Below are 26,660 nucleotides of genomic sequence, written 5' to 3' on the forward strand. Positions count from 1 at the left end.
ACCCAGGTCCCCAGAGCATTACTCTAGGTCTCTGGATTACTAGTCCAGTGACAGTACCACTAAATCATCATTTATCCTAACAGTTCTTTTTGGGGCTCGTTGTTAATTTTTGTCCTGTGAAGCACCCTTGGGACATTTTATTGTATTTAAGGCACCATATAAGTGGAGCATGTTGTCGTTGTTATACAGTGCAGAAGCCCCATATCTGACCAGTGCTCCTACCAAGTGCATCTTCATGCTGCATCACTGAATCTTAAAACTGGACCTAATTAAGGAAGAGAGGCACAGGGTGGGGGGCATCTCACCCTAAACCCAAAGCCTTTAGCAGCAACCGCAACAATAACACTGTTACAAACTGGGAATAAGTCAAGCATATACTTTTATGAGGGGCGGGCATGATGTGTGGTGACATTGGTAAAGTTGCAAGATGCAAACAAGGCGGAACCTAAAAGGCAGAACAAATAATGTTGAGAATGAATTTGGGAAGGTATCAAAGGGCTGCTGTGCATGCCAGAACTTTCCATGCAGACAGAGATATTGAAAAAAATAGAGATTATCTAAAATATAATATATAGAAACACCTTTCTATAATTATTGTGCCTCGTTACTTATCAGGAAGACCAACATGGCGGGCATGCAATTAGAAGGAGAGCTGATGGTGCGGGGGGTATTGGCAGGGGGGGGGGTGGGGGGCGGTTGAACAGCAACACAAACACCGAGACATGTAATAAAGACACTGTGTCATGCGACTTCTCCCAAGATATCCTGCCTGCATATTACAAAACGGTAACCCTGGAATCTACAGCAAATATACTCTCCTGACAAGCTATCGGCGCTGGCATTCTTGGCTATAGTGCTGAAACCCTGTGCTCCTGAACTAACCGTGCCTTTAACCAAGCTGCTCCAGTACAGCTTTAACACTGGGATCTACCCAACAGAGTGGAAAATTGTCCAGGTTAGTCCTGTCCACAAAATCATCACAAGGCAATCTAGCCAATTGACGCCAACATTGGTCGCTCTCAATCATCAGCAAAGTGATAGAAGGGTTTGTTGACAGTGCTATCAAGTGGCACTCACTCACCAATAACTTGCTTACCGTTGCTCAGTTTAGGTTCTGCCAGGATCACTCAGCTCCAGGTCTCATTACAGCCTTGGTCCAAACGTACAAAACAACTTAATTCCAGAGGTGGGGAGAGTTACTGCCTTGACTGAGTGTGGTATCAAAGAGCCCTGGTAATACTGGAGTCAATGAGAATTGGGGAAAACTCCACTGTTTGGAGTCTTACCTAGCACAAAGCAAGATGCTTGTGTTTGTTGAAAGCCAATTGTCTAGGCCCAGACATTGCTGCAGGGGTTTCTCAGGGTCGTGTCCTAGGTAGAACCGTCTTCTGTTGCTTCATCATTCACCTTCCCTCCAACATAAGGCTAAAAGTCAGGATGTTTGCTGATGATTGCACAGTGTTCAGTTCTATTCACAACTTGCTAGCTAGTGAAGCAGTCCGTATTTGCAAGCACCAAGAGCTGGACAAGTTTCAGGCTTGGGTGATGAGTGTGAAGTAACCATCTCCAACAGGAGTCTAACCACCTCACCTTGTCATTCAACAGCATTACCATCCTCGAATCATGACCATTACCATCAGCAATATCTTGGGGATCACCATTAATGAGATACTTAACTGGACCAGCCACATAAATACAGTGATGACAAGACTAGGTCAGAGGCTAGGAATTCTGTAATGTGTTATTCTGCTCCTGACTCCAAAGCCTGTCCACCAACAACAAAGAACAAGTCAGGAATGTGATGAAATACTTGCTTGGATGAGTGCAGTTCCAACAACACCATCTAGGACAAATCAGCCATTTGAGTGGCATCCTGTCCACCACCTTAAACATTCACTCCTCCACCATTGGTGCCTTGTGGCTGCAGTTTGCATCATCTACATTTGATGCACTGCAGCAACTCGTGAAGGCCTCTTTGACAGCACCTCCAAAACCTCTACCAGAGGAGGGACAAGGGCAGTAAGGGCATGTGAATACCATCACTTCCAAGTCACACACTATTCTGATTTATATATCACTGTTCCTTCATCATTGCTAGGTTAAAATCCTGGAACTCCCTCCCTAATGGCACTGAAGGAGTATCTCTTTCACCACACAGACTGCAGCAGTTCAAGAATATAGCTCACCATTAACTTCTTGGGGCAGTTTGGGGTGGGCAATAAATGCTGGCCGAACTGGTGACGCTCACACCCAGTGAATGAATTAAACAGTCACCAAACACCAGCTTCATTCCAAAACTGGGAGTAGGTTTAGGAAGCATACCTTCTGCGCAAATCTTCTGCCACAGAGGCCCTGCAGCTGAACAGGTATGCTCTCAGTGATTTGAGCTGCTGGCGCAAGCGGAGGACAGTTGCCAGCACTTCAACATGCTCATACAGATGTGGATTATCCTGATGGATGTCAATGAGCGGTTCTTCAGAGATGTACTCCAGGAACTCTTTCGCTTGTTTTGAAACCTGCAGAGGACAAAAAGTTTGAAAATGGTAATGTATTAGCGAAATGAATGTGGTATGGGAGTGGTCAGGGAAATCCAGATAACTGGAGTTCAAGTCACAACATTGCAGTTTGAGAATTTGAATTCAGTTTATGAAATCTGATTGTTTTAAAAGCCCAACTAGTTCACGAATGTTCCATTGGAGAAGGAAACCTACCATCCCTATCTGATCTAGGCCTTTGTGTAACTCCAAGCCACACCAATGTGGTTGACTCTTTAACTTCCCATCTGCAATGTCTGAGCAAAACACTCAGTTGGTTCAAACTGCTTCATATTCTCAGGACATTTAGGAATGGGTAATAAATGCCAGGCTTGCCAGTAACACCCACATCCCGAGAATGATTTATTTTAAAAATGGGATAGTGGAGGCAAAAGGTTTCGATCAAAATAAAGCAATTGTAATCAGCTGTGACCCAATCTACCCTCTCGAGTGGAATGGAAGATCCCATAGCATTCTCTTGAAGAGGAGGAGGTGAGTTCTCCCTAGTATCCTGGCTAATATTTATCTTTCAACCAACTTTCAACCAACATGACTAATGAGGATAAAAACAAAAAAACTGCGGATGCTGGAAATCCAAAACAAAAACAGAATTACCTGGAAAAACTCAGCAGGTCTGGCAGCATCGGCGGAGAAGAAAAGAGTTGACGTTTCGACTAATGAGGAAGTCATTATCACATTGCTGTTTGTGAGAAACCCTGCTGTGCAGCAACTTATCCCTCCAGCAGAACAGCTAAACAGATAAACTGGTCATTGCTTTTGGTGAGATCTTGTTACATTACAATGGCTACACCTCAGAAAGTACTACATTGGCTTGAAAGCATTTTGAGGGATTATGGTCATGAAAGGCACTATATAAAGGCATCTTTTTTTCTCTTTCACAAATGGATTTTATTTTGAAATCGAATTTTCTTGGATGCCTTTAAAGGGTAGAACTTCTAAGTAATCTCTTCGTATTCTCCATTATTTTACTGATGTAGCGACATATGTACTTAAAAAGACTCCAGCAACTTATAAAGATTGGGAGAGCTGCCAATGGAAATAAAAGTTCCAATCCACATTCTCAGAGCACAGCAAGTATGTCACATGAGATTTCGATTTTGATTATCACTTTATGACAACGGTTCAAATGATGTTCTCTTAAAAGAGACTTTAAGCACCTCTGATAGCTCAGCATGTTTAAGAACAGTGTGCAGGTAAGCCAGACAAACCAGGGATGTCACAGGTTCAATAACCAATGGCTTACATCAAATTAGCTCATCTCAGCCAGGGGCAGTGACAAAGGAACTGAAATTAGTCTTATTGCTCCCAAGGGGGCGAAAAAAACAAATCAGTCATGGTTTCCTGACTGCTATCAATAATGACAGCTTGCACTTGTTTGGTGCCTTTAACATAGTAAATGCTTCACTGGAGTGTTATCTGACAATAATTGCACCATGGCATGTAAGATGATGTTTGTACAGGTAACCAGTAGCTTGGTCAGAGGTAGGTTTTAAGGGAAGACAGAAGAGACAGAGAGGTGGAGAAGTTCAGGGGACAGAAAAGAATCAAAAGCACAAATGAGAATATTGGTCTTAATACTTAGGGGACCAGAATAAAAATAATTTTACATATCTGGTTAGACGTTACAACAGTGACTACAATGTCGTTTGTATGCCTGACACGAGACTCCTGAAGCAACTGATCTACCTGGAACTTGGTCAGAGCAGCAGACTCCCTGGAGGAGAGAGGAAACATTTTAGGGATGTCGTCAAAGTATTCCTGAAGAGATCAAACATCCCTACTGATTCATGGGAGTCCCTGGCTTGTGACCAACCAAAATGGAGGTTTATTTGGAAAAGCACTGAACACTTCAAGAGACTCCGTTGGGAGTATCCAGAAGCAAAGTCAATCACCGGAGGGGGCAGGCAAAATTACAAAACCTCATCTGCCTGACTGTTCAAGCACCACCTACTCCGCAACCGGCAGAACCCTTTGAACCAGAGTGGAGGCAAGTCATCCTCCACCTGACTGAAAAGGAGGACTACACTACAAGGTTGTTAAGCGCTTCAGGATGTCCTAAGGTCATAAAAGACAATATATAAATTCAAGTCCGTCTTTAAATTTCACTATTATTTCCACAGCGCCCTCACTACAGTTCTTTTTGCTCCCGTTTTAAATGTATTTTTCCTGCCCCTGTAGTATATTCACACTTTGCATCAATCCCCAAATTGAGATGATGACTGCATTCTCCAGGCCTGGGTTGTCGAGCCATGTGCAAAAGGTTGGCTTACTTGGAGAATTCTCTGCTCTTCTTTGAAATAGTGCCATGGTATCTTTTATGACCAACTGAGGACGTAGATGGAAACTTGGTTTAACATATTATCTGAGAGATGGCACCTCAGAGAGTGGAATACTCCCTCAGTGCTGTGCTGGAGTATCAGCCAATCTTGCGTTCATGCCTCTGGAAAGGGACTGAACCCAGATCCTTCCAACTCAGTGGCAAGAATGTCACGAGCTGAGTCATGGCTGACAGTGTGAACAATCACTCTTGTTCAATATCAGGACATTTCCATCTGTACATTGCAGCAAGCACGTAAAATGCATACAAAAAAAGTAGGTCATTCAGTTCCTTGAGCCTACTCCGCCATACAATATGATTATGGCTGACTTTTTACCTCAGCTACACCTTGCTGCACATTCACCACTGCCCTCAATTCCCTCAGTATTCAAAAAAAACTTCCTATCTCTGTCTTGAATATAGTCAACGACTGATCATCCACACCTCTCTGTGGACAGTGTGCCAAAGATTCTCTTTGAGTGAATAAATTTCTCCTCACCTCAGTCCTAAATGGCTGACTCCTTATTCTGAGACTGTGCCCTAGTTCTAGACTACCCAGCCAGGGGAAAACAATATCTCAGCATTTATCCTGTCTAGCCCCTTAAGAATTTTATACATTTCAATTAAATCACCTCTCATTCTTCTAACCTCCAAGGACCATAGGCCTAGTCCACTCAATCTTTCCTCATGGAACCTCAGGAGTCAGTCTAATGAACTTTTGTTGTACACCTCCTATATTCTTTCTTAGGTAAGGATACCAAAGCTGTACACAGTACTTCAGTGTGGTCTCACCAAGGCTCTACATAAATGCAGTAAGACTTCTCTTATAGTCCGAACTCTTTATAATAAAGGCCAACACATCATTTCCTTTCCTCACTGCTTGCTGTACCTGCATGACAATGTCTGTGATCCATGCACAAGGACACCCAAGTCTCTCTGAATACCAACATCTTCCAGTCTCTTACCATTCAAAAAAATATTCTGCTTTTTTCTTTTTCCAATCACATTATATTAATGCACCCCACATTATATTCCATTACCACATTCTTATCCACTTACACTTGCACATATCCTTGTGCAACCTCTTTATGCCCTCTTCACAGCTTATTTTCCTGCCATATTTTGTATCCTCAGCAAACTTGGATACATCACACTCGGTCCCCTCATCTAAGTCATTGATATAGGTTGCCAGTAGCTGAGGTTGAAGCACTGATCCTTGTGGAACCCACTAGTTACAGTTTGCCAAACCAAGTACTTCCCATTTATTCCTACTCTGTTTTCTGTCCATTAACCAAATGTCAATCCATGCTAATATATTACTCTCAATCTCATGAGCCCTAATTTAATGTAATAATCTCCTGTGTGGCACTTTTATCAAATGCTTTTTGAAAATCCAAATGCACCAAATCCACTGGTTCCCCTTTATCCATCCTATTAGTCACAATCTCAAAAATTCTAATGGATTTGTCAAACACCATCCGTCTTGTATAAGTCTGTGTGGACTCAGAAAATCATAATATGATTGAGCAAAGTGCCCATTATCATATCCCTAGTAATTGATTCTAGCATTTTCCCTACTACTGATGTCAGGCTAACTGGCCGTTCCCTGTTTTCTCTCTCCCTCCTTTCTTAAATAGCAGGGTTATGTTTACTACCTGCCAATCCATAGGAACCATTCTAGAATCTAGGGGATTTTGGAGTATCAAAAGAAACGTATTCCATCTTTGCAGACATGTCTGTTAAAACTCTAGGATGTAGGCCATTGCCTCCAGGGGTTTTGTCGGCTCACCCATAAAAAGCAGGAGAGGCCCTGGGAAATGTACAGCAAAATAAGACTGGCCACAAAAATAACTGCACATTTCCCTTGTGAAGTGACAAAGCTGCCAGCTTTATCACTATAGCATGTTCTGGTCCCATTCACCCATGTGCTTGCTGACACTGACTGGCTCCTGGTCCAGCAAAGTATCGATTTTCAAATTCTCATCCTTGTTTTCCAATCCCACCATGGCCTCTCTGCAGCCTCTCCTAGCCTTACAGCCCATTGAATTGTCTGTGCTCCTACTCTTGCTGGCCTCTTGTGCATTCCATGATTTCTATCACTCCTCAAGTGGCAGCTATGCCTTCAGCTGCCTTGGTGCTAAGCTGTGGAATTCCCTCCCTAAATCTCTCTCCAACTTTAAGATGCTCCTCTAAACCTACCATTTTGACCAAGCTTGTGTTCACTTGGCATAATATCTCCTTGTGTGGCTCAATGTTGATTCTTGCCTGATAATGCAACTGTGGATTGCCTCAGTATTTTTTAACTATGTTAAAGGTGCTATATAAATGCAAGCTGTTGTTGCAGCTCATGAGAGGCTGTAAAGGAGCAACAGACCTTGTGTTTTGCAGTGTCCCAGTTGTGAACCAGTCGAGCAGGGATCAGAAACACATCGTCCACATGACATGCTTGACAATAGTACCAGCCACTGTAGGCGCACACCTTTGCATTCCCATAGGACAGTCCCACCGGTCTCTGACATCCTATTTAAACAAAAATATAGAATTCTTGGAATTATAAATGCAAGAATGAAAGGCAGGAAACACAGCAGACAATTTGTGCACTACCAAATCCCATAAACAGCAATGAGAAAACACGCAGATAATCTATTTCAGCGATGTGGGTTGCTGGCTAAATATTGGCCAAGACAACAGGGAATTCTCTCCTGCGTTTCTTCAAAATAGTGCTGTGGAATGTTTTACGTCCACCCGTTGGGGCAAATGGGGCCTCAGTTTAACATCTAAAACATGGCATGTCTGACAGTGTGACAATCCCTCAGGATTACAATGGAGCATCAGCCTAGATTTTGTGTTCAGATCTCTGGAGTGGGATTTGAACACACAACCTTCTGACTCAGTGGCGAGAGTGCTGCCCATTTAGCCATGGGTGACCACAAATTAAATATCAAATACCAAAGTTGTTGACTGTTCAGAGAAGTGACGAATGGGAGCATGCATTCTAAATATAAGGGAGTAAGTTACAGGACAGGATTTTTCTTTTAAAAAAAAGCAGTTAATGCACAACTTCAAGGAAATTGCATCTACGCAGTTTCATCAACAGCCCTCTGTGAATGCATGGTATGGAAGAAAATGTATATTTTATTGCTTCAGATTTGTAGATGTATATCATGGCGTTTCCACTTATTTCACCTGTCTTGTGAATGGAGAGGATGTTGCTGCTGGTGGTTGGGCGGTAGGAATGGATCAGTTCCTATTTTGGGTATCCATCAACATCAAGCAATGAGTGTGAAGTTCACTCTTTTGTGCCCCACTGATGGACTTTAATGTCCCAAAACCAGGCGGACCTTTTTTCCAACTCCTGCATCAGTGATCAGAGTGCCACTGCCAACTAGTACCAAATTAGGAATAGTTTTGTGCTGTAGGCGAACACACATTGGGAACTGGATTTGCACTGCTCATACTCAGTTAACAGACAAGCCCATCAGTCCATGCTAAACTTCAACCCAGGTCCCAGAGGGGAAAGGCTAATATGTCACCCAATATCTCCACAACAATTGCCACAGTAAGATATGCAACACTGCATCAACTAGCAGCTCACCTCCTTCACAGGGGCCCTGCTGATAACCTCCTCTATCATAATTCCAACTTCAGTAATAGTGCCAACAAAAGCTAACACCAGCTGTCTTCATGTGGAATGGAAGTGCAGATAACTGAGCACGTGCAGCAGAGCTCCATAGAGCCACTGTGAAGATAGTTTTGTGAAAGACTGCACTTGCAAAGAAGGTTTCCAAGAAACAATCCATTGTATGCATTTCTGGGGGGCTTCCCTGTTCCCCAAAAGAAAGAGCTTAGGGGGACCCTCAAGGGAAAAAGAAGCAACCACAGTCCCACCAAGCTCTTTTTTCTTCATCATGCAGTGATGACATGGACTAATATTGGGATCTGGTATCACAAACTCTCCCTAGCTTGGCCACAAGTGAATATTTGGCTTGCAACAGATTGGGCAGCGAAGGTCCAGAGAGAACACAGCCCTAAGCTGCCCCATGGCTTAGCTCAATTCTGTCCTTAGGCAACATCTTCATATTTGCACATTCCCACATTCAGGAGTTGGGTGCTGGAATCTGGGTTGATTTTTCTCCTTGTCCTCACCAGCCCAAAGACAGAAATTGAGACCAATCACCAGAGGGTAACAGGTTGATTTCCTGTTTTAAGTAGCATAAACTTAAAAACATATGACCATTTCACACATCTAGGGTAGATGAATGTCTATGAACATGTCGTTGTTAAAGACTACCTTGCAAATCACTGTTTTCACTTCTGTCGTCTATTGAAGGGAATGGAAGTGTTTCATAGCCTATGCCTGGTTCCAATAAAGGAGCTACAATTGACCTCTCAACACTGCATCTTCCGAAAGCACCAACTCTGTTTCTCCTTCCACAGATGCTACCTGGCCTGCTGACTGTTTTCCACCATTTTTTCTGTTTTAACTTCAGCACTGTTGAGCTTGTGAAGGCGGGAAAAGAACACAGTAGGGATTCGTGTTCCCTTACGAGCTGTTGCCAGTGACCCCAGACTAGAAAGTATGGGTGAGGGCAAGGTTGGGCTCTGGATGAGTGCAGCTCCAACAACATTCGAAGCTCAACACCGTCCAAAACAAAGAAACACACTTCATCAGCACCCCATCCACCAACTTAAACATTCACACCCTCCACCACCACTGAGTGGCAGGAGTGTGTACCATATAGAAGATGCACTGTAACAACTTACCAAGGCTCTTCCTATAGTACCTTCCAAACCAGCAACCTCTACTAACTAGAAGGACAAGGGCAAGAGATGTGTGAGAATGTGAGAACACCACCATCTGCAAGCTCCCCTCCAAGGCACACATCATTCTGAACTACATCGCCATTCCCTCACTGTCATTGAATCAAAATCTGTAGCTCCCTCCTTGACAGCAGGTGTACCTACACCACATAGACCGTAGCTGTGCAAGAGGGCAGCTCACCATCACCTTCTCAAGGGTAATTAGGGTGGTCAATAACTGCTAGTCTAGCCAGCAACGCCCACATTCCAAGAACAAATTTTTAAAAAAAGCTTTGTTGCCTCCAGTGGAGAATAGCACAGTAACATTTTTCTTTGAGACTTAGACATGAATAGCAGCCTCTTGGGGCAAAGCACCAGAGGTCACTTGGGGTGTTTGTGGAGTTATACCTCAAACGTGAGGTCACCGTCTATAGGAGGAAAAGGGAGAAACATTGATGCAAGTTAGCACAACAGCGTGAGAATTTAGACTATGACAGATGACCCCAGGGCCGTTCTCTCTTTGTCACAGTGTCTATCCTTCACTTCTTAGCACTTTGGGCTACAGGCTGGTAAACACACACCTGGGCGGAATGTCTGTATGACGTGTGCACAGCATCACCTACCAGAGTCGTAAGGGATGACTGCACATCCAAAAACACACCATTTCACCTCTTCAGCTGACTCAGCTTTCCAGTGCAAAGAAAATAAGCAAGGCAAAAACACTTTGCTGTCTGTTGTCACAGCAACTACACAATAATAGAGATAAAACTAGGCTCCAATAAAGAAAGTGACAAAGCACTGCTGAAAGTAGATGCTAGAGATAGTGTCTAACTGTTTAATAAACAGACAAAGATTTTGTGCCTTTGTCTCAAGCCAAAAGGCGTTGACTTCAAATTGGTGCTCGCAGCTGTGATAGCAACTGGCAAGTCATTATAGACAAGCCTCTGCTCTCCATTCAATTGCTACCCTTGGGCTAGGAAGAGGAACAAAAAAAAGCCATTCAGCCATGCCTGCCATTTTTGGCCACAACCCAGGGCCCTCTTGCTGGTAAGTGGACGAGGACAAGACAGAGCTGACTTCATGGAAAAGCCAAGAAGGGTTACTTGGGTGGAGGTGGAGGAAGAAGGTGCTCATAGGCTGGACAGCAGAGGTGCAAAATTAGCACATCATGCAGTGCTAGGTCATAAATTTGTACTTGCAGATTTCCCACATGGAGATTTCTTCTGCTCCGAAAGCCCATCAATTAGTAAGCTGCTTCCGTCCTTGTGTTAGGTTTGGAGCCTACAGATTTCCTAGAAGCATACAGCAAAGGAGGCAATTCAGCCTTCAAGCCTGTGCCAGCTCTTTGAAAGAGATACTCAATTAGTCCTACTCCCCTGCTTGTGTCCCGTAGCATTGTGTCTTTTGTACTTTTCAAAGATAAAGTTCTCACTTAAAGTTGTAGTTGTATTCTTGAAATTTGCAACTTTAAGTGAATCATAGGTTCCCATAGGAATCTATGTTAAAGTCGGAGTTAGGTTCCTTTGGACATTTCTCGCTTGGAAAACTCAACGTACCATACATGTGTAACACAGTGCATTCCTAGCTGAAACAACTTGCAAAATAAGTCACAAAATACAAAATAAATATTGCATAAATTGAAGGGAAAACTTTGCAGGGCCATGAGCAAAGAGCAAGGGAGTGGGACTACTTGATAGCTAAGTATTTCAGAGTCGGCATAGACATGGTAGGCTCAATGGCTGCCTTCTATGCTGTATACTTTGATTATTCTATGATTAGAAGGAGAAGTTTCTGAGTCTGGTCCTCTAACCCTTTCCCTAAATTCCACAGAAAATTTCTGCTTTATTTTCTTCAGTGTTCAGAAACTTTGTCCCCGAAGTGCTTTCTTCTGCAGCCCCTCCAGTCTCACAGCTAAACTCATTTGTTTAAAAATTCTTTGCTAACTTTTCAATGACAAAATGCTGCATTACATTTTCACGTGTTTTATCGCTGCACACTGCCGTCAGCTGCCCCAATGATCCTTTAGAGAAAACATTTAATTGTGTATCACAGATGGCTACCCAAGCCCTGAAATCACCTTCAGATGGGTTTCCTGAATTTCCACAGATTCAAGTCAATAGGATTTCTGTTCATTTGCTGTATGCAGATCTGTGATAATGACGTGCAACTCCACCAAGATGATGCATGCAAGCAATGTGAAAATAAAAATAGCTTAGCAAATTGAAAAAACAGGCCCTTAAAAATAAACAACTTTAAAACAAAATTATGTTTTGCGGGACAGCTTAAAGCGAGGACTTCGTGTATATCCAATTCCCTTGTGAAAGTTAGCATTGAATTTGCTTCTACCAGGCTTCCAGGCCATGCATTCCAGATCATAACCACCATGCAAAGGCATTTCTCCTCATCCCTCTTCTGGTTCTTTTACCAATTATCTCAAATCTGTTTCCTCTCGATTTTGTGCTTCAGCAAAGTCCAAGTTGACACTCCCAGTGTAGTACTGAGGGAATGCTGCACTGTTGAAAGTGTCATCATTTGGATGAGACATTACAGTGAAACCCCTTCTGCCCTCTCAGGTGGTGTTAAAGATGCCATGACACTATTTCAAAGAAGAACAGCGGAATTCTTCCCCTGTGCCACTATCTATCCCTCAACAAAAACAAAGGATGAAACAGATTATCTGATCACCATCTTCACAATACTACTTGTAGAATTTTGCTGTGCACAAAACAACTGTCACGTTTCCTACATTACACCAATTAATACAATTCAAAAGTGTTGCATTGGCTGTAAAGCACTTTAGGATGTCCTAAGATCCCAAAAGGTGCTATATAAATGCAAGTCTTCTTTGCATTAGTGAAAATCCATTTTCATGGAAGTTCTTAGTTGAAATTCTTGATGATATTAATGACTCCCTTTGGACACTCTCTACAGCAACAGTAGGCAGTGGGATATCAATATCTGGTGACAAAGAGCTGACCGGCAGGTTTGCAACACTTGACTTCCATCTCCTGAGCGAGAAAAGCATCTTCTAGGCGCCACAGAAAAGGCTCTTAAAACACAAAAAAGTTTGAAAGAACCTGTGTTACATCAATAAATGAACCGCACAGAGTACATCAAGGAGCGAGCATATTTAGCACTGTTGCCCCGGGAATTAGCTTCCCTCTATTAACAGCTTCTGCCAGGAATTGGGGGCTGGTGGGGCATGAAACATCCACTTTGAAAATTGCCTATAGAGGAAAAACAAAGGCTTAAAAAAGTGAAATATCACATCCACAACACAGGCTATTTGGCCCAAATGGTCCATGCCGACCTTTATGCTCCACACACGCCTCCTTCCACCCTTCTTCATATAGTCCTATCAGTAGTAGAATTTGGATCCTGGAGGGAGAATCCCCATCTAAAGCATGTTGGTGAAGATTTTACTTTAATGGGAATTACACATCTACCTATGGTCATTTTATTCTGGTTGGCCACAATATAATGGAAGCATGATTTGCAGCTTCTAGTGAGCTACTTGTAGCGTGAATGGGAACATGGAACTTGAAAAGCATCTTTCTCTCTTTTTTGGGGAAGTGACTGTGGTAATTATATACACCATATTTACACTAAGGGAGTGCAACTGGCAGAAGACATACAGCTTGTCCTCCAACTTGCACACTCCGTACTTGGAACTGAAGCATCGCACACTCACAAAATCTGCTAACCTATTTCAGTCCTCCTTATCAGTGATGCATGTGGCACTACTTGGTATACCACCTCTGTATATCTACTTTCCTCAGTGTTACTGAGATACAAAACTCTTATGTGTGTTTAATAGTTCAAACTATTGCTAAAAAGTATATACAATCTTCCATGGATAAAGGCACAGATGTAACTGGAATTCTATCTGAGACACTGAAGGTATGCAGTCAAAACTAACTTTGGAATTTGTCAGCTGGAATGCATTTATGACTATTATGGTCCTTATTCAATACAGATCACACTATAGCGTGGAACAGCCGGCAGCCAATTCCAGACGCCTGCTCTTCAGATATTCTGAAGTGACATTGTTCTTTGAGTGGGTAGGAGAGAGCCGCCCCATGATGCCTCAGGGATCTCCCCCAATCACCAATACACCCCCCACCCCCCACCCACCCACCCCACATCCACCACCCCGGTCACCACTTCACCTTTCGTGAGTTTTGGGATTGTTCTGCTTCAGCTAACACAGATGTTGTAGATTCCTTTTGATAAACGTGGAGCTCTACTTATTTCATCTCAAGCGATCGAGGAGGCACATGTACTGGGTCTCAGTATTGCCTGCTCTATTCAGCATTCTACCCCATGCATCACAGTACTTGAATAGTGCGGATAAGTTTTTTTTTGGTACCACCATGTCTGAATTGTATTATACAACTACTTATTTACATAGATCTTGGAAAAAAGAGAGAGAAAAAAAACCACAAAAGGAAGTTGTTCCTTTGATGTTGCATTCAAAAGCAGTGCGCGATGAGAAATGTATTCACTCTCGGGCACTAATTAGCCCCGTTTGTTACATGAATGGGAAGTTTCAGTACCTCACCAACAGGAAGACAGTCTACCTACAGTGAAGAGGCTGGAGAGTGTGCACTCCCTGCCTAGACCATACAGCTCTTTGTTATACTTCCCAGGGTCAGGGTTTGATTAGTGTTAAAGAATAGAACATTCAAGCGGACTAAAAAACAAGGGAGTGGGAGAGGGTGATGGTGTGATGGTGGGGGGTGTCGGGAGTGGGGGGGGGGGCGGTGGTGGAGGTGGAGAAGAGAGAAGGAATTGAGACAAAGCTTTATTCGTTTAAAGTTTCATATTGCAACACAGTGGCTTCAAAGGAAAATTTTTTAACCTTGTATCCTTCACAGTGACATCACTGGAGGGAGAGTTGGCTTTCTCCCATCCCTATCTCTTTACAGCATTTCTCCACAGTTCTCTCTCCACTGTTAAGCATCGTTGAGGGTTTTTTGGAGAAGTGGGGGATATTAAACGGGGAGTAACAAAAAAGACTGAAAATATTAAGGTCTCTGAAGAGACCCCTTCTTGTTGCTACAATAGAAAATTCCGATGTATTAAATTACCTCCATTAAGTGAAATAGAATGTCTATGGAGACAAATCACCTCCCATCCACTCCATCCATATTGTATTATGGAGTCGCAATGGACCACAACATTTTGCATTCCATTCCATTACATACTGCTGAATTCCAATGGATACAAAGCACTTTAGCAAATATTGTAAAATTCCAATGTATTAAAGGCCTGCCTCATAGACACTGTCAAATTCCATTCCAATCACAGCAATTACCTATCACAGAATTTCAAACACTCATACGTGGACACACACCTCCAAGCTGGGTTGACATCCCGATTCAACACCATGTTGACTGAGTTTCTGTGTCATGTGGGAAATCCAGGGTGCTTCAGGTGTTCTGGATAGTCACACGTGGAAATTAGATTGGCACTTAAGGGAGATAAACTTGCAGAGCTACAGGAATGCTACAGGGGAATGGGGCTGACTGGATTGCTCTACAGAGGGCCAGCATGGACTTGAAGGGCCAAATGGCCTCCTTTTGTGCCGTAATGACTCCATGTGCAGGAAGTGTCCCCATTTGCTTGAATTTGGGCTTAGGGTTTCTGAACTTAAGGAGTGGGTGTAGTCTCTGCAGAGCAGATAGGAGTGAAAGTTTCTTAGAGCACACATTGCAGGAGTGGTCACCCTGCAGCTGCAGGGAGTTCAAGAGAATGGCAACTAGGTAACCATCCGACAAGTTAGGAAGAGGCAGGCAGTGCAGGAATCCTCCAGGAATGTGGCACTCTCAAACTAACTCCTGTGCTGAGTTACTGTGAGAGTGACAACACTTTGGGGAGTGCAGTCCTGAGTACATTCACCACACTATTGGGAAAATGATTGCATAGGGAGGGAGGTTCACAGCAAAATGTAGAAATCAGGATTCAATAGACAGACGATTCTGCAACAATCGCTCAAGTCCTACATAGTGTGTTGTCTGGAGCTGTGGGGAAGGGTTTAACTAATTTGGCAAAGGGCACCAAAGTGAAACATTAGATAGGAGAAATAAGGCACACAGAGGATCGGAAGAGGCAAACAGCACGCGAATGATGAATAGTTCAGAAATGAGTTTGGAGTCTATGGCATTAATGTACAGAACAGGGTAAATAAGATTGGTAAGCTGCAGGTACAAGTTACCAAATGGAAATATGATATAGAGACAATAACAGAGAACTGTCTCAAAGAGGAGGAGGATTGGAAACTTAATATTCCTGGGTACAGGTATTCAGGAAAGAGATGGAAGGAAGTGGTAGAGGAGTGAAAGCAAGGGTAATCAAATAAACTATTACAGCATGGGAGAGGGCTGATGTAATTGAGGGGTCAAAGAGAGAGTCCATTTGGTTACAAAGAAAGGAACAATAGAGAAGCTATTACACTACTGGGTGTGCCTTATAGGCCACCAAATAGTGAGGTGGAAATAGAGGAGCAAATTTGCAGTAAAAAATGGAAGATCAACAAAGCAGTAATTAAATGGGTGATTTCCTAGATTGATACCGGGATGAGGGACTTTCGGATCCATGCAGAGACTGGAGAAGCTGAGGTTTTTCTCTTTAGGACAGGGCACAGAAGGTTAAATGGAAATTTAGTAGAGATGTTCAAAATCATGAACGGTGGGCGGAGAGGAGGGACAATGATTTTTTTCAAATACATTTTACAAGCTCAGGAGGCAGTGAGGGCAAGTCAGAGCGCATTTCATGTCTGGGAAAAAAAGCCATGCGCACGCATGTCGTGGGGCTTCAGAGCCGAGTCCAGGGCTATCCCGCCAGAGTCTCCGCTATAGTCGTCATTGCTGCCTCAGAGAAGGACAACATGGGTCCCCCACAGGCTGCAAAGAGTAAAAAAGCATGAGGAAACTTTTTTTTTAACACAGCAAGTTGCTGTGATCTGGATTGCAATGCCTGAAAGGGTGGTGGAAGCAGGTTCAGTTATAACTTTCTAAAGGCAACTGAATAAATACTTGAAGGGAAGGATTTAGAGGGCTATGAGGAATGAGTAACTACCTGGATAGCTCTGCCAAAGAGCAGGCACAGACATGATGAGCTGAATGACCTCCTTCTGTGCTATATCATACGAGTCCAAAACGGGGGTTCGAAGTCAGTTTGGCTCAGTTGGTAGCACTGCCTGCCTCAGTGTGACAAATGTTGTGGGTTCAAGCCGTGATCTAGAATTTAAGTACATGGGCTTACACCCCAGTGCAGTGCTGAGGGAGTACTACCCCAATGGGAGGTATTATGTTACAAGGTGATGTGAAACCAAGCCCCCACCAAGACCCTTCAGGTGGACATGAAAGATTTCACCACGCTATCTGAAGAGTAGTAAGGAATTTCAGTGTCTCAGCCAACATTCCTCTCTCAACTAGCACCAGCAGTCAAAAACTTTAATTCACCTCCCTGCATTAAACTTGGATACATACTATTTACAACACAGAAACAAGCCATTCAGCCCAGCAGATCCATGCTCCACACAAGCCTCCTCTCACCCTACTTCAGCTAACACCACCAACACACCCTTCTATTTCTTTCTCCCTAGCCTTTATCTAGCTTCCTCTTAAATGCATCAATTCAAGATGCCTCAACCACCCATATTCTCACCATTCCTTGGGTCAAGACCCTTTCCTGAATTCCATATTGGATATATTTGTGAATCGCTTATCTTTATAGCCACTAGTTCTGATCTGCTGCACCCCCGCCCCCACAAAGTAGAAACAGTTTCACTACTTCTACCCTATCATGCCCATTCATCTGAGACCTCCATCGGCTCGTCGAATAAAAATCCAATGATGCAGGTCAATTAGCACTGGAGCACACTTGGCAACTTTAACTTGTATTCATATAGCACCTTTTACAATTTCAGGACATCCCAAAGCATTTTACAACCAATGAAATACTTGTGAAACATAGTCACAATGTAACATAGGAAACACTGGAGCCAATATGTCTGTTAGTAATCAATTGACTTGAAATGACTCACCTTTTTTGCCTGTATTTAATTCATGAGCCAGTATTCCAGCATGCAATTGCAGTTATTTCAAAGGTGGTACCTTTCTTAAAAGCAAAACCTGCTTACGAGCTAAAACAAATACATTATCAAGAGAGAGCCTCTAAAAAAATGTGAACAAAGATACCCAATTTTGTCACAATAATTGGACAAGGGACTCAGATGTGACTGTATCAGACTTACACTTCAATGCATCTAAAAGAACCCAAAAGCATTTGAATTATAGCAATACAGAATGGCAATAGGAACTTAGAATGTCCCATTCACTCACACAATACAGAACTATCAAACCAGAACCAACAGTTAAATATGTTGCCATGTCAAGGCAGAAAAGGTCCCCAATTATTGAAGATTTAAAGGCACTCAATAACAGCCTCTTATAAATTATATTCTGGGGAGTTAGCAGCAAAATAATTTAGAGCACTGTCATTTTAAACTCCAGACCTGGGGTTGAATCCATCCTAGACAGATGCAGTGGAAGGCACTACTCTCCACTGGCAATAAATATCTTCTGTAATATCCACCATTTTATGCTGGGAGCAGGACACTGCTTTTAAAAATATTTTGCTAATATTCTCCTCTTCTCTATTGAAGGGGCCAAATCTCCCTGACAAATGCCACATTAGCAGAGGAGGTCCTCTTCAGAGCTCAGAGCTAACCCCAGGTAGTCGAAGTTTATTGCTAATGTACAGTCTGGTAACGACTGAAACATCTGGAACTCACTGAACACATGAAACAGCAGAGGAGGAGGAGCCTATGCATCCCATCATGTCTGTGCCAGCTCTTTGGAACAGCTTTCCAATGAGTCCCATTCCCCCTCTCTCTGCCCATTAGGATGGGCTGCTCCCAATGAGAATCAAACTCACAACCTCTGCATTTCCTGAATCTGTACCATCATCTAAGCACCAAGTTCTGACCAATTACACCAATCAAGCCACATACTTTATGTTCAAGATCTTCATTAAAACCATACTAGAAAGTCCCAGGTTCGGTGATGAATTAGCTGATTTCAGCCAGGAGGATGATAGGTGACCTTCAACTGAAAATAAAATGACCTGATGTCCCTGCTCCCATTATAATCCAGTGGACCTGGCTGGAAAGTGTCAGCATATGAATATTGTGGCAGAGCACCAAATAGGGTTTTGTTGTGATGCCCTCCAGCAAGGGCTAGTTTACCTCAAGACTGACATGTGAAGAATAGCTGAAGGGGCTGCTGGCTTCTGCAGGAAGAGGAAAAAACTGCAGAGGGTGGGGAGGGTGGAGGAAGTACATCGCAGTTCTAGCAGATTGAGGCAACTCACCAGAGGGGAATGGCCCTTCAATTTAAAAAGAGAAAAATTCTGTAACTAGTATAATAAATGAGTGGCTTGGGTCACAGTGTAAATTCACCAGAGTGATGCCAGGGCTGAAAGGGTTAAGTTACGAGGCCAGGTTGCACAGAGTAAGCTTGTATTCCCTCGAGTGGGGAAGATTGAGGGCTGACTTGAGCAGCTCTGTCGCTTTCAATTGGGTGTTAAAAGTGACGAAAGGATTTGATGGGGTAGATATAGAGAAACTACTTCCTCTGGTGTGTGTGTGTGTGTGTGTGTGTTTGTGTGTGTGTGTGTGTGTGTGTGTGTGTGTGTGTGTGGGGGGGGGGGGGGGGGTAGGGGAGGAGTCCAGAACAAGGAGGCATAACCTTAAAATTACAGTTGGCCAGTTCAAGGGGTGATGTCAGGAAGCACTTCATGGAAAAGGTCGTGGAAACTTGGAACTCTCTCCCCCAAAAAGCTGAGACAGTGCATTAATTGAAAATTTCAAATTGATATTGAGAGAAGAATTCTTGCTACACAAGAGTATTAAGGGTTATGGAATCAAGGTGGCAAATGGAGTTAAGATACAGATCTAACTGAATGACGTAATAGGCTCGAGGGGCTGAATGGCCACCTGTTTCTATTAGACACTTGAAATACAGCAGGATTCGGTTAATAAATTAAAAGAACAGTAGTTCAGCAGCTGAATCAAACCAGCCTGCTTAATTCAGTAAACACGCACACACACACACACACACACACACACACACACACACACACACACACACACACACACACACACACACACACACACATTAGCTTAATGCATACATTGCTTGCGAATGCTGCTGTAGTGGCCCCTCACTTCTCCTCCCCAAGTCCTGACAGCCTGATTCAACAGACACAAAAAAAAAGCAAAAAAACACACTAACCCACATCCTGCCACTCTACGCGTCTAATTGCATTTAAACGTCAATCAATTAGCTTCCAGGGACAGGGCCCACACATCTTGTATTACAATTTAAATCGCTTTTGCTAAATAAATAACACAGGCCCCGAGGTGCCGTTGCTGGGATTATATGTATTTAAAAAACAAAAGCTTTGCCATCCATTGGCCAGGTCGGATCTCGCAGAGCGAGACAGGGTTATTACTGTAGCTTTAATGGTCTTTCTGGCACTTTCTTTTAATTTCCGCACTGTCACTGCCACTTTCTGGCCTCAATTTGTCAAGCCGAACAATGCAGGATTTGTTTGGTCAGTAAGGTCTCAATTAGACATGGCTTTTGGCGTATTATTCGCCATTCAGGCAAGGTACAATGGGAGTAATTACGGGAATCTGTGCTGAGGGGCTGAGGAATTTGCTGTTAAAAGAAAACTTGTTTTTTTTTCCTCTTTTCTCCCCCAACCCAAAAATATCCCACACAACGTAACTGGTGCCTCCTCGCTTAATCCATTGACAATAGCAACAGGGCTGTTCTTGTCAATTGCTGTGAGTTCAAGTGATAAATAGACGTGAGGTGTGCTGGGTGAATTCAGGCCATGACCTCGGGTCACCGGAACTGTGATTACCTGCCCGAGTTCTGTCAGGTGTGTGAGAGTACAGAACGTGCGAGTGCTGCAAAAGGAAAATCAAATAGAAGGAAGAAATGCTCGACTGTCGTGAGCTTAATCTTTGAATGATCAACCGGTTCGTTATGAAACATCAATTCGTTGGTACAAACTATAACTAGCTGCTTAAACCACTCGATGCAACTAACAAATCCTGCATCCATAGAGAAATTGCAGCTGAGTTTATAAATAATACAACTCCATTTTTACGAACAGTAAGAGAGGATTTCTTTCCCGGTCCATTATGCTGATTAAGTATTTTGGGGCCGTTTAAGCTCCACAAGGTGCTAATGCTGGGTAGGAATGGGACTCTTTTTCCTTCTACTTTCATGCTTCCTTCACTGAGAATCCCAGGCTCACTGTGCAATGCCAGTTAAGTAGGTCAGCTGTGGCTCAGTTGATAGCACTCTTGCCTCCGAGTAAGAAGGTTCAAGTCCCACTCTGCAGACTTGAGCATCCAGGCTGACACTCCCAGTGCAGTACAGAATGAGTGCTGCACGGTCTGTGGTGCCACCTCTCACACGAGTCGTTAAAGCTGCTCAGCTGGACATAGATCTCCCAACACTAGCTGAAAGAAAAGCAGGGAGTTCTCTCTGGAGTCCGGGTCAATTTTCACCACCTAAAAAAAAATTATCTGGTTATCACATCGCTGTTTGTGGGAGCTTGTTGTGTGCAATTTGTCCCCGCGTTTCCTATACAGCTCAGTGACTATGTTTCAAAAATACTTAATTGGTTGTAAGATGCTTTGGTCCTGATGTTGTGAAAGATTCTTTAAAAAAACACAGGATAAATGACTGGAATTCTTAATTTTTAAAATAGTTTTAAAAGTCTGAAGATATCCCGCTCAGTGTCCTGTGTGCAGCGTTTCCTCTGTTCTGTCCCAATATGGTATCTTAAGCCCAGCCTCCCTAGAGCAGCCCCTGCTGTACCAGACCAGTATTGCTAAAGTACACACCAGCCATCCTCCCAGTTGATATGAATAAGAATGACAAATTGGTGTTGAGCTGTGGGTAGTTTGAGTGTGGGCACTCAGGCCTGGATTAAGACTGCCAAACTAAGATCACACAGGATCTTCACAAAAATAGAGAGAGAGAAGACTTGGAGCCTGGGCTGAGTTTGGATCCTTGTCCCAAAGCTGAAACATTTAACTTATTTGGTACTAATTTCACCTCACCAATTAAACTGATTCTAAGAAATGAAATGTAAAAAGAAAAGGCAATTGGAACCATTTTCATTATTATAATTTCACAAACACTGATGGAAAAAGAAGTTATTATTGCTGATCTGTATTACCAAAAAATTCTTCTAACTCAATCAGACTTAAATGTTTGTACCTCCCAATTAGTACTCACTGCAGTGTGAGCTCACACTTAGATCAGCAGGCAATGAGAGTCTGTGGGGCTTGTGATACAACCAGACCCTAAGGTAAGTTTATGATCCCATAGAACCCAGAGAGAGCCCACGAGGGGGTCAAACTCACAGGGTGAGTCCACACTGACTCCCAGTGTTCCAACAGGCACTCACATTCCATGCCCAGCTCCTAGCCAGCTAGTCAGATTTCTTACTCATTTAAAGTTTGACCAGCCTTGATCAAAATCTAGAATTATTGACTTTACCAGATAAAACTGCATGTGGACGAGCACCAGCTATCCTGAGAGGAACTTTGGTTGAAGCCAGCTACCAGATGGTTCGATTAGTCTTTTGTCTCTCTGCCCAGGTCGGATGATCTAATTGCACGTCAGGATCACTACAGACCTCCCACCAGAGTTCCCTCTGACTTTGTCCTGCTCAGGTACAGTTCACCATCACAGGGGACATTTACGAGGGTTTTTCCTGGACTAGAGAAGTTTAGTTATGAGGCAAAATTGGATAGGCTAGGGTTGTCTTCTCTGGAACAGAGAAGGTAGAGGGAAGCATATTAAATTATGAGGGGTCTAGATAGAGTAGATAGGAAGACCCCATTTCTAATGGTTGAGGGGTCCATAACCAGGGGGCTTAGATTTAAGATAAGAGATAAGAGGTTTAGAGGGAAAATTGTTTCATCCTGAGGGTGGTGGGGATCTGGAACTCTCTGTCTGAAAAGCTGGTAGAGATGAAAACCCTCATGACATTTAAAAAGTATGTCATGTAAAAGTACTTGGGAAATACCCTTGTCATAAACTACAAGGTTATGGACTAAGAGTTAAAAAGTGGGATTAGACTAAATGGCTCCTTGTGGGCTGGCACTGACATGATAAGCTGAATGGCCTCCATCCATGCTGTAAATTTCAATGATTTATTTATTTATTGTTTCTCATGTGAGGAACTTTCCAGAGATTTAGTATAAATAACTCTAATTATTCAGCCTGTTTATATTAAATTATAAGATTGGGTGGCAACATGCTGTTAAATGAACCTGTGTCCATGCTCTTACCATGTCATATGCATGCTTAGCATGTCAATACACCTGTTAGCATTTGTAACCACGTCAATATATCCATGTGCAACAGTATGCAACATGTACAAATGTAACTTTGCTCCTGTATGTGGCTGTGTCAGGGATTTTATATAAAGCAAATTTTTTCTTGCCTTTTCCAATGCCTTCACAACCTTCCTAAAGTTTAGTGCTCAGAACAATACTCCAGCTGAGGCAAAAGCAGTGTTTTATAAAGGTTCACCATAACCTCCTTGCTTTTGTACTCTATCCCCCTATTTAAAAAGCTCAGGATCATTGAGGCGGAAGCTGTGTTACAGTTATACAATCCTCTGGTTAGACCTTATTTACAGTATTACATTCAGTTGTGACAACAAACCGCAGGAAGGATATACTGAATTTGGAGTGAGTGCAGCGCAGGATCACCAGAATGATACTCTGGCTAAAAAGACTAGGCTTGTATTCACTTAAGTGTAGATGATCAAGGGGTAATCAAAGTGAATGTTTACAATGATTAAAGGATTTGATACAGCAGATGAGGAGAAATTATTTCCTATGTTGGGGAATTCCAGAACAAGGAGTTGGAGCTTTAAAATTAGAGCCCACCCATTCAGGAATGATGCCAAACAAGCACCTTTTCACACAAAGGGGAGTGGAAATCTATAACATTCTTCCTCAAAAAACTGTTGAGGCTGGGGGCCTCTTTCATGGAATATTTGTTGCCCATCTCCAACTGCCCTTGAGAAGGCGGTGGTGACCCGCCTTCTTGAACTGCTGCAGTCCATTGAAAATAGAAAAACACAGATTGATAGATTTTTGTTGGGGAAGGGTATTAAGCAGTATGGAACCAAGGCGGGTAAAGTGAGTTGAGATGCAGATCAGCCATGATCTAACTGAATTGCAGAACAGGCTTGATGGGCTCAAAGGCTAATTCTCTTCCTATTTCCTTAAGTCTTGCTTCCTTTCTCATCAGCTGCACTGTCAGAAGCCCGAACCAGATCACTTGCCTACCTCCCTTCCTCATCAGCACATTCCACAAAACAAGTGATAGCAGTTCTATCTTCCCTGGGGAAATGAGATTCTCAGTGTCAATAAGATTGAGCTCCTAAGTACTTTTCTTATTTAGTAAAGGATGTAAACATTCACCTGCACACCTGAAGCTCTGAGCCGTGAGCCCCTTCTCCACTGCGATGACTGTCAGGAGACTGAGAAAGCTGCTGGTTACCGAGTACCGCTTATTCCTCTGTGTGCCCACACCATTGGAGTCCATCCCCTTTTCCTTCAAATCCCTTGATGAGAAGCGCTCAGAGCTATTGGCCACCCACCTGGAGTTAATCACAGCCTTGATTGCCTCTGTCCATTCTTGGGCCTCCTGTTGGGTGGCCGCCATGAGAATAAGAACTTCTTCTGGAAAAGTCACCTTAAAGCGGGGAGCAGACCCCACTATCGCTTCTGTCTGTATGTTGAGGCATCGACTAATCCTGTAAGATGCCAAGGGTGCCTCTTGCAAGTCATTGGTTTGAAAACACTTGAGTTGGCTTTGGCTAAGGACAAAGGTGTAGGAGTTCCAGTTGTTCTGAGGCATCAACATGTGAAGTATTCCGATCCGTACTGTGCCTTCTGTGCACAAGTGGCGAGCCCTAGGCTGGATGGCCTCCACTTGGCAAGTCCCAGGATGCCAATTGGGAGGTGACAAGCTGTGGGTCCCGTTTGGCAGGCCCAATGGCTGCGGCAGGTGCAGGGTGAGCATTTGTGCCAGGAGGTCCTGCCTCCAGTCTTCAGCCTCCCGCTGGGATCGAGCTTGCAGTTGCAGCCAAGCACCATTGGAAAAGAGGACCTCCAGGACACGGTCACCATGGCTGGAAGACATGGTGATGCTTTGACAGCGGCTCAGGTAGTACACATTGCAGAGGTGGGAGTCGTCTCCAGTCCCTGCGCTGTAAAGGCAGAGTTCACGGGGGCAAAGCTCAACATAGCACTCCTTCCATGGGCTGGCATGATCCTGCCTTCTTGCCAGGCTTCCCTTCTTTATGACATCTCGACCAGGGGGCTGAGGATCTGTAGGATGGGAGACAGAAAGGTTTGTGCCTTGATCATCCATACCTCTGTCATCTCCAGACAACTATTTCAACCACCCATTATCAACCCTCTGTAAACTTGAGCTTATCCAAAACTTTGCTGCTCATATTCTAGCTCGCACCAAGTTCCATTCACCCGTCACCCTTGTACTTGCTGAACTACATTAGCTCCCAGACTGGCCTTATCTCGAATTTAAAATTTCTATCCCTGCTATCAAATCCTTCATGGCCTCGCCCCTCCCTATCTCTAAACAGTCCTACAACCCTCCAAAATCTCTGTGCTTCTTGAATTTCTGGCCTCTTGTCAATTTTCATCACACCATCATTGGTGGCTGTGCCTTTAGCCTCCCTAAACCTCTCTCCTATTTTAAAACATTCCTCAAAACCTACGTCTGACCAAGCTTTTGGTCACCTGACTTAATATCTGCTTATATGGCTCGGTATCAAAATATGCCACTGGGTGTTTTACTATGTTCTGGGCACTTTATAAATGCCAAGTTGTTGCTACTTTTACAACTGCAAAAATCTGAGCCCTGCTTCATTAGAAAGTAGATTCTGTCAATTTTTTTTGGAAGCAAATCCCATGTTCTTGGAGTTGAGGAAGAAGCTCGCACAATTGACAAGAGCAATTTTGTTTGCCAATGCAACCAGTGTTGAGCACTCCCAATCTCACAAAAGCACCTCCTGCTGCTTCATTGTGACATTTCTGTTCCAGCTATAACTGTGGCCTTTCCCAAGCAGTTCATCTACCACCAAATTAAGGGGTGGTTTCATGCAGCAAGTTAATGGCCCCAAGCAACTGGGTTGAAAATGTTCCAAACTTGTTTACCTTAGGAAAAAAAATGACAATTGGGAGAGAACAGGAGGCTTTCAGCCAGAGTGAGCTGGATCCAAACTCATGTGCGACAAAGGTCAATATTCACTGTTGTAACTTTCGTACTGTTTTCTCTTTCCCTCTTCTGCCACTCCTGCCCCACCATCCCAAAGGTATATTGGTTTTCTTTGAATTTTATTTCCTCCTGTAAAGAACATATTTTTATTTTTCTTGGACTTTAAAATTGGACAGTGGCTTTAAAAACTACCATGGCTGCAGTTGAAAGTCATGTTCACTGGAACAGAATGAGATTATCTACAATGTTGCCATCCTGGAACAAAGTGTGCCATAAAAGAACAGGATGGTGTTGGAAAGGAGTCCTGGACTAAGGGGAACTGCCTGAAGACAGCATTTTAATTAGCTCCTGACCAGGAGACCAGAGTTTTATGTGGTAACAGTGCAGGCAGTAAATCTCCTAGCCTGCAAAGAGGGAAGACCTAAAACCTCTCTCTCTCGGTGTTTGTAAGATACCAGTAATTCTGCCATAATAACTAGCTGACTATTCCTCACATCTCTGTAACCTTTCTCTGAAAACCCCCGTCAAGAGGAAAAGGAGAAAAATCACCAGTAGAGACATTGAAAAGCAAGTTTCTCAACCAGTGAACCACAGACTGAAAGTGCTTCGAGACCACCTTGTGTCATGAAC

General features: G+C 43.3%; 1 protein-coding gene across 4 annotated transcripts in view; it reads right to left on the bottom strand.

The window, feature by feature from the left end:
* The window catches only part of plekhm3 (pleckstrin homology domain containing, family M, member 3), a 162,424-nt gene that overhangs the window by 113,653 nt on the left and 22,111 nt on the right, over positions 1 to 26,660 (bottom strand). For all 4 annotated transcript variants that reach the window (XM_041200604.1, XM_041200603.1, XM_041200605.1 and 1 more), the window contains exons 3-5: positions 24,209 to 25,120; positions 7,247 to 7,392; positions 2,323 to 2,516 (exon numbers count right to left, since the gene is read on the bottom strand). In XM_041200604.1, the coding sequence (XP_041056538.1) occupies positions 2,323 to 2,516; positions 7,247 to 7,392; positions 24,209 to 25,120 (1,252 nt within the window). The remainder of the gene's footprint in view (positions 1 to 2,322; positions 2,517 to 7,246; positions 7,393 to 24,208; positions 25,121 to 26,660) is intronic.

The sequence above is a fragment of the Carcharodon carcharias genome, chromosome 12, assembly GCF_017639515.1.
Source record: "Carcharodon carcharias isolate sCarCar2 chromosome 12, sCarCar2.pri, whole genome shotgun sequence".
NCBI classification, from domain to species: Eukaryota; Metazoa; Chordata; class Chondrichthyes; order Lamniformes; family Lamnidae; genus Carcharodon; species Carcharodon carcharias.